The sequence below is a fragment of the Macrobrachium nipponense genome, chromosome 8, assembly GCF_015104395.2.
Source record: "Macrobrachium nipponense isolate FS-2020 chromosome 8, ASM1510439v2, whole genome shotgun sequence".
Lineage (NCBI taxonomy): Eukaryota > Metazoa > Arthropoda > Malacostraca > Decapoda > Palaemonidae > Macrobrachium > Macrobrachium nipponense.
In genome coordinates, this window is record NC_087203.1 from 40,931,210 (window position 1) to 40,948,156 (window position 16,947).

Below are 16,947 nucleotides of genomic sequence, written 5' to 3' on the forward strand. Positions count from 1 at the left end.
ACATTGCTGGTTCTCCACATAGCAGTTCTGTGTCAAATGGGGTAACGTATTATCGTACACTTTCGGCTCCCTAAACGGGCTTCAGCTATGGGGCATTCTCTCTCCATACTTGTTTAATATGTACACAGATGCCTTGAATGTTAAACTGAACTCACTCCCAATCAGATGCACTGTCAGTGAAACAACTATAAACAACCTCTGTTATGCCGACAATATGGAGCCAATATGCAGAGGAATTTTATATAATTTACAATGAAACCAAGACCCAGTGCATGTCGCTGCTCCCGAGATCGCTTCAGCACATTGCAGAACCACAAATTTTCCTTGGAAACCATCGGCTGGAATTTGTGCACGAAATTCCGTATTTGAGTCACATTATCACCGACGACCTAAAAGATACGGCAGACATTGAACAGAGGCATCATAAAATATGTGCAACTGGCAACATGATTGCAAGGAGTGTTGCCTTCTGTCGCCGAGACATGAAACTGCTGCTCTTCCCCTCGTATTGCTACAGATGTTCATAGAAAACCACCTGGACAATTTAAAAATCATTGTAAGGCGAACAATGTCCAGTCTGGTAACCCGAGTGAGAAACGGCAGCAACTCGCTCATACAAAGCATCCTAAGGAGTGAAGCAAGAAGATCTAAATTGTGGGAAAGATGGGAAAATGAGGCCTTTGTCCCAAAAAGGACTTAATCCCTGTATTGGCAAGATGTCATCTGCAGTTTCTGTCATTATTATTATATTTATTGCTGATGTTTTAATTTTTCATTATTACTGCAAATACTATCGAGTTAAAGTTTTTTTACATTCAATTTTCATATTTAGCCCTCTGGAACTGACTACTGTAACCACCTAAGGCCTCTACTTGAAATTTAAGTTTTATAATCTGTGCACTAACTGTTATAACTCTCAATGCATTCTTTTTCTCACCAATATTATTACTGTTATTACCAGTATTGTGATTACTATATATTATGCTACCTCAGCTATTTTGTGGATAAGTTCTGATTATTCATTTTTTTTATCATGTTGTCTCATGTATGTAGATTGTGTATGTTACTGTGTGTATTGTGTATATTCCATGTATATGGCCCTGAGCTGAAATAAAGTATATTATTATTATTATTATTATTATTATTATTATTATTATTATTATTATTATTATTACTGTTATTATTATTATTATGTATACTTTTATTGTTTGTTCATACACGAAACAAACCTTCGTCTTAACCTTAGGATTTACTAGCGCCAAGCTGGAAACCGGTAGAATTAAAATTACACTTGTGAGATCCAGGGACTAATGGCATCTATACCAGGTCACGGGGCATGTATACCCAGAATGCCCACGGCTACCTGTGACCCATCAGTTATTTTCCTACCGCCTTTAAGATAAGATGTGTTACTGTCTATCTCATTTAAAGCCGGTTTTTCAGTTTTGCCCGTTCTTTATCCATTTCATTTTTTTATTTTTCATTCCTTTTCTTTCTCCAAGTGGGATCATGTGTGGTAAGAAGTGTATACGTGGTATGATGGAGAATTTTGCCTCAACATCGGATCGTCTACCGCTTCGAAGAGGAGACAAAGGAAATGCCCAGGAGTCAGTGGCTTCCCTTGTTCTAGGTTCCTAACTTCGGTGTCGACGGATCCTCATCCAACGTGTAGTAGGTGCAGGGAAAACGTATGTACGGTTACTAATCCGTGTTCTGTTGGTCGGTGGAACAGTGGAAGAAGTTCTATGGGAAAAGCCAATACAAAAGAAAGGGGGTGACGCCATCTTTGGATGACCAAACCTTACCGGCTTCTTTTGTATCGGTAATAAACCAGGCTGCTCCATATGTTTCTCCACCTGCTTTTGATTTGTCTCATACCCCTTCGGTTTCTCCTAGCGGTTCTGTATCGGTAAACGCAGGAGGGCCTTGGGTAATTTTATGAATAATTTGCACTCTCCTTTGTTCCCAGCAAGTAGAGGGGGAGATCCGCCATCTTTGTTCCAGGCTCCTGCTACTCAAGCGCATAGGTTAGATGGTACGTGGTCAGCGCTAGGCCTACCAGGCGTACCAACCTTGGATGGTCTGCTTGCGCATTATATGACGTCACGGTTCCAGCAGGGTCCGGCAGCGCTGAATGTTCCTCATCCCCCGGGCTTGCAATTTATGGGAATTAATGCCGCTGCTTCACCATCCCACTCAGTATTTACAGCGATGCGAACGTGGGAGGTAATTTGGCAGCAAACGTGCGGTTACCAGCAGAAACCTCTCAGTCTCTCCCTACGAGAGGGATGACGTCACAACATAAGTTCACACTCTGAGATGGCAGGCGTGATCACGTCACAGACCGATTCTCGCGGCCTTTTTCGCTGCACCCAGACGCTAATACGCCTTCTGATCCGTCAATGCAAACTGTAATGCAGAAATTACAGGATATAGAGGAGAGAATGAATAAGAGAGACAAAAAGAAAAAGTGTGATTCGCCTTCTTCGTCTTCTTCCTCTAGTTCGGCGTCATCGCTAAGTCCGATAACGTCACGCGAGCGCCAGTCAAAGCGTTGGAGGAGGATTCGGGAGTTCCTAGCGGATCCTCGGGCCAAGAGGAGAAGAATCAATTCTTCCTCTTCTTCGGACCAAGACTGTCATTTCCAAGTCAGCAAGAAGGTCGGAAAATCAGTGGCTATTAAGCACAAGGTTGGCAGACGAAGCCGTTCGCAAGAGTCCGAACAAGCGAGAGAGGTGACGGCCGGCGAGCTAGCGGCCGAGGCGAGTTGTCAGTTCGGATCGCAAAACTGCGATACCTCTGGTAAAATCGACGTTGGCGGCGAAAGGTGCAGCAGAGTATGGAATACAGGTCCCAGTTTCCGCCCGTAAGGCCGTTCAAAATACGTACGAAGGACGATAAGGCTCCTATTAAAGGTACGAAAAATAGAGAGTGGCAACCTCGGCGGATACGTTCGTGGAAGGCAGTGTCCGTCTTGTAACTAATTGTATTTTTCATAACTAACAAACCTGAGGTCTTAACATTAGGATAATACGCCTTCTGATCCGTCAATGCAAACTGTAATGCAGAAATTACAGGTATATGAGAGAGAAATGAATAAGAGAGACAAAAAGAAAAAGTGTGATTCGCCTTCTTCGTCTTCTTCCTCTAGTTCGGCGTCATCGCTAAGTCCGATAACGTCACGGCGAGCGCCAGTCAAGCGTTGGAGGAGGATTCAGGAGTTCCTAGCGGATCCTCGGGCCAAGAGGAGAGAATCCATTCTTCCCTCTTCTTCGGACCAAGACTGTCATTTCCAAGTCAGCAAGAAGGTCGGAAAATCAGTGGCTATTAAGCACAAGGTTGGCAGACGAAGCCGTTCGCAAGAGTCCGAACAAGCGAGAGAGGTGACGGCCGGCGAACCTAGCTGCCCGAGGCGGAGTTTGCCAGTTCGGATCGCAAAAACTGCGATACCTCTGGTAAAATCGACAATTGGCGGCGAAAGGTGCAGCAGAGGATGGAATGCAGGTCCCAGTTTCGCCCGTAGGCCGTTCAAAATACGTACTAAGGACGATAAGGCTCCTATTAAAAAGTATGAAAAATAGAGAGTTGGCAACCTCGGCGGATACGTCGTGGAAGGCAGTGTCCGTCTGGAGAAGGCCGAGGCCCGGGCTCGCCGACGCTCGAAAATGATGCCAATGCTAATAGAGACGAACTTACCTCTGTCTTAAGGGAGCCTTCATCTTGGAGATCTAGACGAGATTCTCTCTCTAGATCCGTGAGCAGAGAAAGAGTGAGGACGTTCTCGTTCCCCCCCTGCTGACTATCTGGGATCGAGCCAACAGCGGCCAGCAAAGATCAAAGAGACCGCCGGCCGTAGGGGCAGGCGGCCGTGGAATTCCGGGCCGTCTGTCAGAAGATAGAGGCGAGACAACATCTCTCGTGACGGAGAGTGGTACACTAGAGCCGGAGGAAGGAGAAAACCAAGAGTTTTCTTTCGGCCTCGTATGCAGAGGTTTTATTGAATTTTTTTGATTCGTCAATTCAATAGCCCTTTTCGGAGAAGACAGAAAACACCGGCCAGTATGCTTCCTCCTGGAATTGACATGGCGTTTGGACTAAAGAGGGATACCAAGGTGTCGTATGAATTGCCTTGTTCGAGTCTGCGGAATCGGTCTTGCAACACGTAAACGCAAAGATTGCAGGAGGGATAATTCCTTAAGATCTAATAGATCATTTAAATTTATTCCCCCTCCAATGATAAAGCAAAGGAGATATTATACGCACACCGAAGGTCCCTTTGCTGTCTAGACAAATGAACCCTAATGTTGTAAGGTTGAAGGCCTGGATTAACCTTGGATCAGGTTAAAATGGAGTGCCCTTCGATGACGTACCAAGAGGCTGCCACCCCGTTAGAAGCAACAGCTTCTTCTGTCTTTCAGGCTGCGTCCTGGTTAGACCTTTGGTCAACAGCAGTGGCGAAATTGCATCCTCGGAAGCAACAAGGAAAGTAGTGGATGAACCATTGTTCATTAGATTACTACAGTCAGGGTCCAAGCGATTGCGTACCTGACAAACGTAAGTGCCAATGTTTGGGCAAATATCCTGCTAATGAGGAGAGATGCAGCATTGGCTATAGAAGCCGCAATGTGGATTTGGATTCCCTGTTAGCAATGAGGAATGGGGATATCTTGGAATCGCAACTACGTTGCCGCCAGAGGTCATACTGGAAGAAGCGATAGATAGAAGAAGGATGGACACTAACGATAGGTTGGTGCAACAGGCAGTTAGGAAAACCTCTAACAGTCAAACTATTCCTTTGGAGGAAGACAACAGCAGATGTCTCGAAAGAAGACAGTGAGACATAGCATCCCTAATAGAGCACAAGACCCTCCCTTCTTCCCCAAAGAGGATAACTCATCGGCCCTTTCACAATAGAAACAACAGAGGAAAGGGGCAATAGGGAAGAGGGAGAGGCTCAAGAAGATAGGATGGGCGCCTCCCATCATCACTCGGCCACCACCAGGTGTGGGGGGTTTGCCCTTGCCTGCAAATCACTGGAAGGTGTGGCAGGAACTAGGGGCAGAGCAGTGGGTGGTGGATGTTCTCAGGATCGGGTATTTTGATTCCGTTCGAGGTAACCCCGCCCTGACAGATCAACCATACCCCACGTCACTATGCCCACAAAATCTCAGAAGGCCACTATTCTGCAGGACGAAGTGAAGAAGATGATGGAAAAAGGAGCTGTGCAACAAGTATGCAGTCCGTCGAAAGGCTTCTACAGCAGGATTTTCCTGGTACCCAAAGCCAACGGGGAGTGGAGGACAGTAATAGACCTGTCAACGCTGAATCTGTTTATAAGGAAAACCAGTTCAAGATGGAAACTCCGAAAACGGTTCTACAAGCAGTCAGAATCGGAGACTTTATGCTGACATCGATCTAAAGGACGCATACTTTCAGATACCAGTCCATCAGTCTTCAAGGAAATTTTCTCCGCTTCAGTCTTGCAGGGAAAGCTTTCGAGTTCAAGGTCCTGTGCTTCGGATTGACAACGTCTCCTCAAGTATTTTTTACAAGAAAGTGTTCACCGCCCTCGTGTCCGGCGTGGGCGCATGCTCAGGGGATCAGGCTAATAAGATATCTGGACGATTGGCTGGTGATAGCAAAGTCCAGGGAGAAATTACTCAGGGACAAGGGCGGCCCTCCTGCAGCTTTGTCACAGCCTAGGTATTGTGTGAATCAGCAGAAGTCGCAGCTGGATCCAAGTCAACGTTTGGAATATCTGGGAATGGTGATAGCACAACACAAGCCAAAGTATTCCCGACAGACCAAAGAGTAGAGAAATGCAAACAAGTGGTGAATGCCTTTCTGGAAGCAGACACAGCCAGCAAGACAGTGGCAGGTGGTGCTGGGAATCCTAACCTCCCTGGAGAAGCTAGTACCACAGGAAGGCTACACCTTCGGTCCCTACAATGGAGGATGAAGGAGTTTTGGTCACCAACAGTAGATCACCCGTTACGAGCAAATTCCCTTGTCGCAGAAGTGAAGGAAAGACTTGCTGTGGTGGGTGGACGACGACAATCTGACAGTGGGTGTCCCCCTTTTTCAACAATCCTCCCCAGACCTCTTGCTGTTCTCGGATGCGTCACTAGAAGGCTGGGGAGCCCATATGGAGGAGTTGATGGTGGTCAGCAAAATGGAGTTGCAAGGACAGAGAACTCCATATAAACGTGCTGAGTTGAAAGCACTTTCCTGGCTCTACAAGAATTCAGGGAGAGAGTAAAGGCCACTCAGTGTATTGATGTCAGAACACCCAAAACAGTAGTAGCTTATATAACAAGCAAGGAGCCTAGTTTCTTCTCGGCAGTTACATGTGATGACAAGTTTTTCAACTTCACCAGTGGGCATAGAGAACCTGGTAGACATCAAGGCCAGGTATATTCCGGGAAAAAGAAACATAGTGGCCGACAGTTGAGCCGCAGGGATCAGATTCTGGGAACGGAGTGGTCCCTACACCAACAGGTAGTGGACAGGATGCTCATGTTGTGGGAAGGACCGATCATAGACCTATTCGCAACCAGTACAACAAAAAGTTGGAAGTGTATTGTTCAGTAGTCCCGAACGCAGAGGCAGTAGCAGAAGATGCGCTACAACACCCCCCTGGGACAATCTGGACGTGTTACGCATTTCCTCCACTTTTGTCTAATCCGTCAGGTTCTGAACAGGGTAATGCGGTCATCGAACCTCAAGATGACCCTGTAGCCCACCCCGTTATGCCGAAAGCAGAGTGGTTTCCAGACCTACTGGAACTCCTAGTAGATATGCCAAGAGAGTTACCTCCATGGAGCAACCTTCTGTGTCAGCCTCACGTGGAGAGGTACCACCAGTCGGTGAAGTCCCTATCGCTTCACGGGTGGAGACTGTCAAGTATCTCCTCCGAGAGCGAGGGTTTTCGCAGAAAGCAGCAACTCAGATGGCAGGTAATATCAGAAAATCATCTGCGACAGTATACCAAGGGAAGTGGTCAGCATACTGTGATTGGTGTCGTAGAGGGAACGTGTCTCCACTCGTACCACTATTCAGCAGTTAGCAGACTTTCTGATATATCTCAGAACAGAAAAACATATGTCTGTATCTGCAGTGAAGGGGTACAGGGCGCTGCTCTAGCCTCAGTCTTACGAATGAAAGGAGTGGACATATCGTCTTCATGGGAGTTGGCCATGCTGATGAGGAGCTTTGAACAGTCATGCCCACCAAAGGAGCTAAAAGCCCCAGATTGGGATCTGACCAAGGTACTGAGTAGTCTGACAAAACCCCCCTAACGACCACTAAGGCAGTCCACGGATAGGAGCCTGACCCTGAAGACAGTCTTCTTATTGGCCCTGGCTTCAACCAAAATGGTGGGGGAGCTACATGGCCTCTCATATCTCATAAAGCACTCGAGAGGTTGAGATCAATGGTGTGTGAGTTTGTCCCAGAATTCGTGGCAAAGACCCAAAATCCAACAATAGTAGACGGCAGTTTCGACTCCTTTACCATACCTTCCTTGGCAGACTTTGTAGACAACGACAAAGCTGAAATGCTCCTGTGCCCCGTCAGGGCACTAAGGGAGTACTTAAAGAGAACAAGGCACCTCAGGCCGGGGTGCCAGAGGTTGTTCGTAAGTACAGGACGGAACAAGAAGGAAGTGTCCAAGAATACAATATCATTTTGGCTAAGGGAGACGATCAGAAATGTTTATACTGCAGAAGACAGAGGGTCAGATAGCCAGGTGGGAGCTAGAGCTCATGACATCAGGGGTGTGAGTGCTTCCCTGGCATTTAAGAAGAACATGTCTGTGGATAAAATTTCTGAAAGCTGGCGTGTGGAAGCGCCAAACAACTTTCACCTCATTTTATTTGAAAAGATGTTGCCCATAGATCCTTGGACACCTTTTCCTTGGGTCCAGTGGTGGCGGCCCAACAAGTGATATAGTTCATCCAGTGCCCCTGCGGGTCAGTTTGCGTCTAGTCTAAGATGAAGGTATGAAAGTAGAATGAATGGGATGACTGGTCTTTTTTCTGTACTACTTTCTTCCTACTCCTTTAACTACGGGCAATAGAAGGAGGAGTACCGTCATGTGCTGGAACGGACTAGATGCAGGTGAGATGGTCAGCCATACTGTGAAGCTATCTTAGCTGATGATATCTTTTCAGGTAGCAACACACCCCTCTGGATAATAAGGAAAAGAGGGGTGAAGGTGGATCCAGTCGCAAGGGACAAGAGATAAACAGTAGAATGGTATCTACACCCAGTGGGAGGAAACCAATAGATCCGCTTATATCTTTGGTCCTAGGTTCATTGTCCATTCTCTTAGAATTTCTCTATATATTCGGAAATGGATAAGGTGGCAAAACTTCCAGTCAGTTGTAGAGACTTACCTCCCTCCAATAGTAAGTCTATCCTAATGTTAAGACCGAAGGTTTGTTTCGTGTATGAACAACAAATACCAAATTTGTAACTAATTTTGTATTTTTTCATAGCTTACAAACCTGAAGGTCTTAACAGTTAAAGGCCCACCTCGAACACCCCTCTAGCAGTCTAAACTGGGTTAGAAATATAACTGATGGGTCACAGGTAGCCGTGGGCATTCTGGGTATACATGCCCCGTGACCTGGTATAGATTTTGCCATTAGTCCCTGGATCTCACAAGAAATGTAATTTTAATTCTACTACCGGTTTTCCCAGCTTGGCGCTAGTAAATCCTAATGTTAAGACCTCAGGTTTGTTAGTTTAGTCAAAAATACAATTAGTTTACAAATTTGGGTATTTTTCTGGCCTCGTGATGAGAGGTTTTATTGATTTGATTCGTCAATTCATAGCCTTTCGGAGAAGACAGAAAACACCGGCCAGTATGCTTCCTCCTGGAATTGACATGGCGTTTGGACTAAAGAGGGATACCAAGGTGTCCGTATGAATTGCCTTTGTTTTCGAGTCATGCGGAATCGGTCTTGCAACACGTAAAACAAAAGATTGCAGGGAGGGATAAATTCCTTAAGATCTAATAGATCATTTAAATTTATTCCCCCTCCAATGATAAAGCAAAGAAAATATTATACGACACCGAAGGTCCCTTTGCTGTCTAGACAAATGAACCCTAATGTTGTAAGGTTAAGGCTGGATTAACCTTGGATCAGGTTAAAATGGAGTGCCCTTCGATGACTTACCAAGAGGCTGCTCCACGTTAGAAGCAACAGCTTCTTCTGTCTTTCAGGCTGCGTCCTGGTTAGACCTTTGGTCAACAGCAGTGGCGAAAATTTCATCCTCGGAAGCAACAAGGAAAGTAGTGATGAACCCATTGTTCATTAGATTACTACAGTCAGGGTCCAAGGCGATTGCGTACCTGACAAACGTAAATGCCAATGTTTGGGCAAATATCCTGCTAATGAGGAGAGATGCAGCATTGGCTAACTAAGCCGCAAGGTGGATTTTGGATTCCCTGTTTTAGCAATGAGGAATGGGGATATCTTGGAATCGCAACTACTGTTGCCAGAGGTCATACTGGAAGAAGCGATAGATAGAAGAAAGGATGGACACTAACGATAGGTTGGTGCAACAGGCAGTTAGGAAAACCTCTAACAGTCAAACTATTCCTTTGGAGGGAAGACAACAGCAGATGTCTCGAAAGAAGACAGTGAGACATAGCATCCCTAATAGAGTCACAAGACCCTCTTCCCCAAAGAGGATAACTCATCGCCCTTTCACAATAGAAACAACAGAGGAAGGGGCAATAGGGGAAGAGGGAGAGGCTCAAGAAGATAGGATGGGCGCCTCCCATCACTCGGCCACACCAGTGGGGGGGGGGGTTGCCTGGCAAATCACTGAAGGTGTGGCAGGAACTAGGGGCGAGCAGTTGGGTGGTGGATGTTCTCAGGATCGGGTATTTGATTCCGTTCGAGGTAACCCCGCCCCTGACAGATCAACCATTACCCCCACGTCACTTATGCCCACAAATCTCAGAAGGCCACTATTCTGCAGGACGAAGTGAAGAAGATGATGGAAAAATGGAGCTGTGCAACAAGTATGCAGTCCGTCGAAAGGCTTCTACAGCAGGATTTTCTGGTACCCAAAGCCAACGGGGAGTGGAGGACAGTAATAGACCTGTCAACGCTGAATCTGTTTTATAAGGAAAACCAGTTTCAAGATGGAAACTCCGAAAACGGTTCTACAAGCAGTCAATCGGAGACTTTATGCTGACAGTCGATCTAAAGGACGCATACTTTCAGATACCAGTCCATCAGTCTTCAAGGAAATTTCTCCGCTTCAGTCTTGCAGGGAAAGCTTTCGAGTTCAAGGTCCTGTGCTTCGGATTGACAACGTCTCCTCAAGTTTTTACAAGAGTGTTCACCCTCGTGTTCTGCGTGGGCGCATGCTCAGGGGATCAGGCTAATAAGATCTGGACGATTGGCTGGTGATAGCAAAAGTCCAGGGAGAAATTACTCAGGGACAGGGCGGCCCTCCTGCAGCTTTGTCACAGCCTAGGTATTGTGGGTGAATCAGCAGAAGTCGCAGCTGGACCCAAGTCAACGTTTGGAATATCTGAATGGTGATAGACACAACACAATCCAAAGTATTCCCCGACAGACCAAAGAGTAGAGAAATGCAAACAAGTGGTGAATGCCTTTCTGGGAAAGCAGACACAGCCAGCAAGACAGTGGCAGGTGGTGCTGGGAATCCTAACCTCCCTGGAGAAGCTAGTAACCAAACAAGGAAGGCTACACCTTCGGTCCCTACAATGGAGGATGAAGAGTTTTTGGTCACCAACAGTAGATCACCCGTACGAGCAAATTCCCTTGTCGGCAGAAGTGAGGAAAGACTTTGCTGTGGTGGGTGGACGACGACAATCTGACAGTGGGTGTCCCCCTTCAACAATCCTCCCCAGACCTCTTGCTGTTCTCGGATGCGTCACTAGAAGGCTGGGGAGCCCATATGGAGGAGTTGATGGTGTCAGCAAAATGGAGTTGCAAGGACAGAGAACTCCATATAAACGTGCTGGAGTTGAAAGCAGCTTTCCTGGCTCTACAAGAATCAGGGAGAGAGTAAAGGGACACTCAGTGGTGATTGATGTCCAGACCAACACCACCAGTAGTAGCTTATATAAACAAGCAAGGAGGCCTAGTTTCTCGGCAGTTACATGTGATGACAGTTCAACTTCACCAGTGGGCTATAGAGAACCTGGTAGACATCAAGGCCTAGGTATATTCCGGGAAAAAGAAACATAGTGGCCGACGAAGTTGAGCCGCAGGATCAGATTCTGGGAACGGAGTGGTCCCTACACCAACAGGTAGTGGACAGGATGCTCATGTTGTGGGAAGGACCGATCATAGACCTATTCGCAACCAGGTACAACAAAAAGTTGGAAGTGTATTGTTCAGTAGTCCCTGGACGCAGAGGCAGTAGCAGAAGATGCGCTACAACACCCCTGGGACAATCTGGACGTGTACGCATTCCTCCATATTTTGTCTAATCCGTCAGGTTCTGAACAGGGTAATGCGGTCTCAGAACCTCAAGATGACCCTGGTAGCCCCGTTATGGCCGAAAGCAGAGTGGTTTCCAGACCTACTGGAACTCCTAGTAGATATGCCAAGAGAGTTTACCTCCATGGAGCAACCTCTGTGTCAGCCTCACGTGGAGAGGTACCACCAGTCGGTGAAGTCCCTATCGCTTCACGTGGGTGGAGACTGTCAAGTATCTCCTCCGAGAGCGAGGGTTTTCGCAGAAAGCAGGACTCAGATGGCATGTAATATCAGAAAATCATCTGCGACAGTATACCAAGGGAAGTGGTCAGCATACTGTGATTGGTGTCGTAGAGGGAACGTGTCTCCACTCGGTACCACTATTCAGCAGTTAGCAGACTTTCTGATATATCTCAGAACAGAAAACATATGTCTGTATCTGCAGTGAAGGGGTACAGGGCTGCTCTAGCCTCAGTCTTACGAATGAAAGGAGTGGACATATCGTCTTCATAGGGAGTTGGCCATGCTGATGAGGAGCTTTGAACAGTCATGCCCACCAAAGGAGCTAAAAGCCCAGATTGGGATATGACCAAGGTACTGAGTAGTCTGACAAAACCCCCCTACGAACCACTAAGGCAGTCCACGGATATGGAGCCTGACCCTGAAGACAGTCTTCTTATTGGCCCTGGCTTCAACCAAAAGGGTGGGGGAGCTACATGGCCTCTCATATCTCATAAAGCACTCGAGAGGTTGGAGATCAATGGTGTGTGAGTTTGTTTTTCCCAGAAATTCGTGGCAAAGAACCCAAAATACCAACAATAGTAGACGGCAGATTCGACTCCTTTACCATACCTTCCTTGGCAGAACTTTGTAGACAACGACAAAGCTGAAATTGCTCCTGTGCCCCGTCAGGGCACTAAGGGAGTACTTAAGGAGAACAAGCACCTCAGGCCGGGGTGCCAGAGGTTGTCGTAAGTACAGGACGGAACAAGAAGGAAGTGTCCAAGAATACAATATCATTTTTGGCTAAGGGAGACGATCAGAAAATGCTTATACTGCAGAAGACAGAGGGTCAGATAGCCAGGTGGGAGCTAGAGCTCATGACATCAGGGGTGTGAGTGCTTCCCTGGCATTTAAGAAGAACATGTCTGTGGATAAAATTCTGAAAGCTGGCGTGTGGAAGCGCCAAACAACTTTCACCTCATTTTATTTGAAAGATGTTGCCCATAGATCCTTGGACACCTTTTCCTTGGTCCAGTGGTGGCGGCCCAACAAGTGATATAGTTCATCCAGTGCCCCTTGGCGGTCAGTTTTGCGTCTAGTCTGAGATGAAGGTATGAAAGTAGAATGAATGGGATGACTGGTCCTTTTTTCTGTACTACTTTCTTCCTACTCCTTTAACTACGGGCAATATGAAGGAGAGTACCGTCATGTGCTGGAACGGACTAGATGCAGGTGGAGATGGTCAGCCATACGGTGAAGCTATCTTAGCTGATGATATACTTTTCAGTAGCAACACACCCCTCTGGATAATAAGGAAAAGAGGGGTGAAGGTGGATCCAGTCGCAAGGGACAAGAGTAAACAGTAGAATGGTATCTACACCCGTGGGAGAAACCAATAGATCCGCTTATATCTTTGTCTAGGTTCATTGTCCATTCTCTTAGAATTTCCCTATATATTCGGAAATGGATAAGGTGGCAAACTCCCAGTCAGTTGTAGAGACTTACCTCCCTCCAATAGTAAGTCTATCCTAATGTTAAGACCGAAGGTTTGTTTCGTGTATGAACAAATACCAAATTTGTAACTAATTTGTATTTTTCATAACTAACAAACCTGAGGTCTTAACAGTTAAAGGCCCACCTCGAACCACCCCTCTAGCAGTCTAACTGGGTAGAAATATAACTGATGGGTCACAGGTAGCCGTGGGCATTCTGGGTATACATGCCCCGTGACCTGGTATAGATGCCATTAGTCCCCTGGATCTCACAAGTGTAATTTTAATTCTACCGGTTTCCAGCTTGGCGCTAGTAAATCCTAATGTTAAGACCTCAGGTTTGTTTTGTTATGAAAAATACAATTAGTTACAAATTTGGTATATTTAATTGATAACTATTGTTTTATTTCATAAGTAGATGTATTCTATCTTGACAAATGCTTGGAATCTCTTGAGTATGGGTGAAATGTAGTTGTTGATACTCAAGTACTTAATCAATCTTGATGTTTGCTACTCAGACTACATACCATACTGGAGGTGTCATGCATTTATTGTTTTACTTCTATTCTTGAGAGTGATAATGATGATTTGCTTTTGCACAGTAGACAACTTATGTTAAATTGCTTTTTTATTCATAGTGCATTAGTAGATTATGGATCTTTTCAATTACAGTTTGCTCAATCACGTTATGTGGGATTACCGAAATGAAAAATGGTGGAGTCTTCTATCTTCTATATCTGCTTTAGCGCTACAGTGTGCATACTCTACCAATGCCATTACTGAGTATATTGGTCTAGCCTTGGAATTTATGGGACCTCGTCTTCAAGCTTCTGATGAAGAAAGGAAGAGAGTTCATGACAACTTGATGAATTTATTAAGTGTAAGTACTTTTTTGGAGATTTCATGTTTGTAAATACAATTAGAATCACTTCAGTCTTATGAAATTAATAATCTGATGTAGTCTAGACCTGATGGAAGCAGGAATAAAGGTGATGCCTAACTCAAAAGGAAGTGGCAAGCCTACCTATGGAGAGATGAAAGACCATAGGGTACAAGAAAGGTGGAATCAAGGGCAGAATTCCACAGAACACTAAATAACTTAGGGCAACAGTGCCATTACATAATTGTATGTGAATGCCCAAACTTCAACATACAGCAAACAGCAAGTTTTATAAGAAAAAGCATCAAAGAAAATTTGTCATATTCAGTTCACCAAAGTATCAGATTTGAAATAATGTTTGTATTGGATAGAATTTATGGAATTTAGATTTTATTGTAAACATAGGCTTCAGGCCAGCCCCTTAGACAAGTATTTTGATATGTTGGTTTGGTTAAATTGCCTTGTAATATCTGCTCCAGTCTAGTGTGTCCCCAAGATAACAGAAATGGTGTCCCTCTTCTGAGCCTGCCCAGCATCACAAGACGCTGTTTTCCTCCCTATCATCCCCGCTTTCTCATGTAAATTTCAATCATCAAAGATAATTTACTTCACATATAATTATTATTCCTGTATAAATGTATTTGTGTTACATTACAGTCATATATACTATTATGAAAATTTCATTACAGGGTCAGCCACCAGACCCAGAATCTGGCATCAGTCAAGAGACTGTCGGTCCAATTACAGAAGCTTGGGCCACCTTGTTAGAAAGCCAGATGTCTTCTATAACTGTTGACATGACCACTCTAGTACCTTGCTTAGAGGTTAGGGCATCGTTCCAGAAGCCTCAGTATCATGTGGATGAAGAGGTTCATGTTACTCTTAAGATTAGGTAAATATAATTTACTTCTAATTATTGGATTTTAAATGTCTATAGTTTTAATAAATCAGAAATTTATTCTTAATTTTCCCAACTCTCTCTCTCTCTCTCTCTCTCTCTCTCTCTCTCTCTCTCTCTCTCTCTCTCTCTCTCTCTCTCTCTCTCTCTCTCTCTCTCTCTCTCTCTCTCTCTCTCTCTCATAGCACACCATGTACTACTATAGGTTCTTTAGCATGTCTCTTCAGCCTCATCTTCATTACCTTCTCCTTTTTTTTTTTATTTGTTAGGTTTGTTTTAGACGAGATTTTTAATGCACATTTATTGCTTCAGCAGATTTAAATTTATAGTGAACCTTTCCAGAGTATTTATTGATTCACTTTTTCAGGATGAGACTTAAAGTTTATGAAATACATTTCATATCTTATGCAATTTATACATAAATGTTTTATAAATATCTCAAGAACAGTTGATTTTAAATTTGGCAGTTATTCAAAGCTCATCTGTGTGAAGTTGTAAGATGAAACCAAGCTTAGGAAAATCACATAATTCATGAGTTTTGTAAAAATTATTTTTTTCTTTATTGTTAGCTATTAGTAATTCATTTATTAAGCTTAAGTATATATGAATTATGTTTTTGTACATGAACTTTCCTGCCAGATATATACTTAGCTTAGGTCTCTGACGTCACGACAGAAAATTCAAAACTCGTGGCACACGCTACAGGTAGGTCAGGTGATCTACCTTACCCGCCGCTGGGTGGCGGATGTAAGAACCAGTCCCCCTTTCTTGTCATATTATTTTCTGTCGCCGGCTGGACAACACCTGTTGTTCAGTCATTACGATAGTTAAATTCTTTCTCGTTGCCGACGATTTGGATTTTGGTGAAGTACCCTTTGTTTGTTGGCTTGGCATACGCTTTTTGGATTGTTCTTTGGATTTTTCTTTTGGATTTCTCTTAAAATATATAATCATGGATGATTCTGAAGTTTGGAAACCTAGTTTATTTAGAGTTTGTTCAGTGAAGGAATGTAAAGTTAGGCTTCCTAAAGCTGCATTAGATCCTCACTCTGTATGTACGTCTTGTAGAGGGAATGAATGCTCTTTTATTAACCCTTGCAAAGAGTGTGAGAATTTGGATGAGGATGGTTGGAAGGCTCTTTCTTCTTATGTGAGAAAGTTAGAGAAGGATAGGGCGCGCAAGGCTTCTTCAAGGAGCTCTAGTAGATCGAGGGTGAGTGAAGTTGACGCTGAGAATCCTGTAGTAGAAGTCGTTCCTTCTCCAGTTTCAGCCCCTGCGCCCAGCTTTGAACCTGAAGATGCGTTTTCGGAAGTTGCTTCCGGGAGAGCCTCGATCAGGAGTAAGGAGAGCCTCGCTCGCTCTCGACAAGGTAAGAGTGATGATAGTGCAAGTGATCAGTGCAGTGCCCTTAGTGCAGTGGAGGGTGCGTCTGACCGGCTCACTAACGCTTCCAGGCCTAGACCTCTTCCAGACTCCCAGACCCAGTGGAGGAGGAAAGTCGAAAGCCGCAGGAAGGTTAGGGAGAACCCCCACCGGTCAGGCGTCCCCTCGGCAGATCCTGTTGCTCGTTCCCAGGCTGCCTTGGATCGAACCAAGAAGGATTTATTGCGCCAGTGCTTCTCGTCATCTTCGTCGCCTTCTCCTGAGCGTAGATGGAGCGCCTCGGAGTCGTCTCGCCCTCTCAAGAGGCCCTGGAAAGCTCCTTGCGCCCTTCCTTCCAGCCCCGAATCCTTCGCGGAAGAACAGAAGTGGAACGCAAGAGAGCCAAGATTTCGTCTGTTTACGCTTCTCCTGTTCAGTCTCGGACTTCGTCTCCTGTAGAGGAGTTTAAGAGATCTCCTGCGCGTATCCTGGCGGGTCTGCAGGCGCAGATTGCGGCTTTAGCGGAGTCTATTGCCGGGACTTCTCATCGTCGGAAGGACGCCTCACTTCCGGTGAAGAAGTCTAAAAACGTTCCTTCTGCTAGATCTCCTCTGGCTAGA

At 45.2% G+C, this 16,947-nt stretch overlaps 1 protein-coding gene across 2 annotated transcripts in view; it reads left to right on the top strand.

Moving 5' to 3' along the window:
- Positions 1-16,947, top strand: part of LOC135222705 (trafficking protein particle complex subunit 11-like) — a 196,784-nt gene that overhangs the window by 149,459 nt on the left and 30,378 nt on the right. For both annotated transcript variants that reach the window (XM_064260891.1, XM_064260892.1), the window contains exons 11-12: positions 13,859-14,066; positions 14,756-14,958. In XM_064260891.1, the coding sequence (XP_064116961.1) occupies positions 13,859-14,066; positions 14,756-14,958 (411 nt within the window). The remainder of the gene's footprint in view (positions 1-13,858; positions 14,067-14,755; positions 14,959-16,947) is intronic.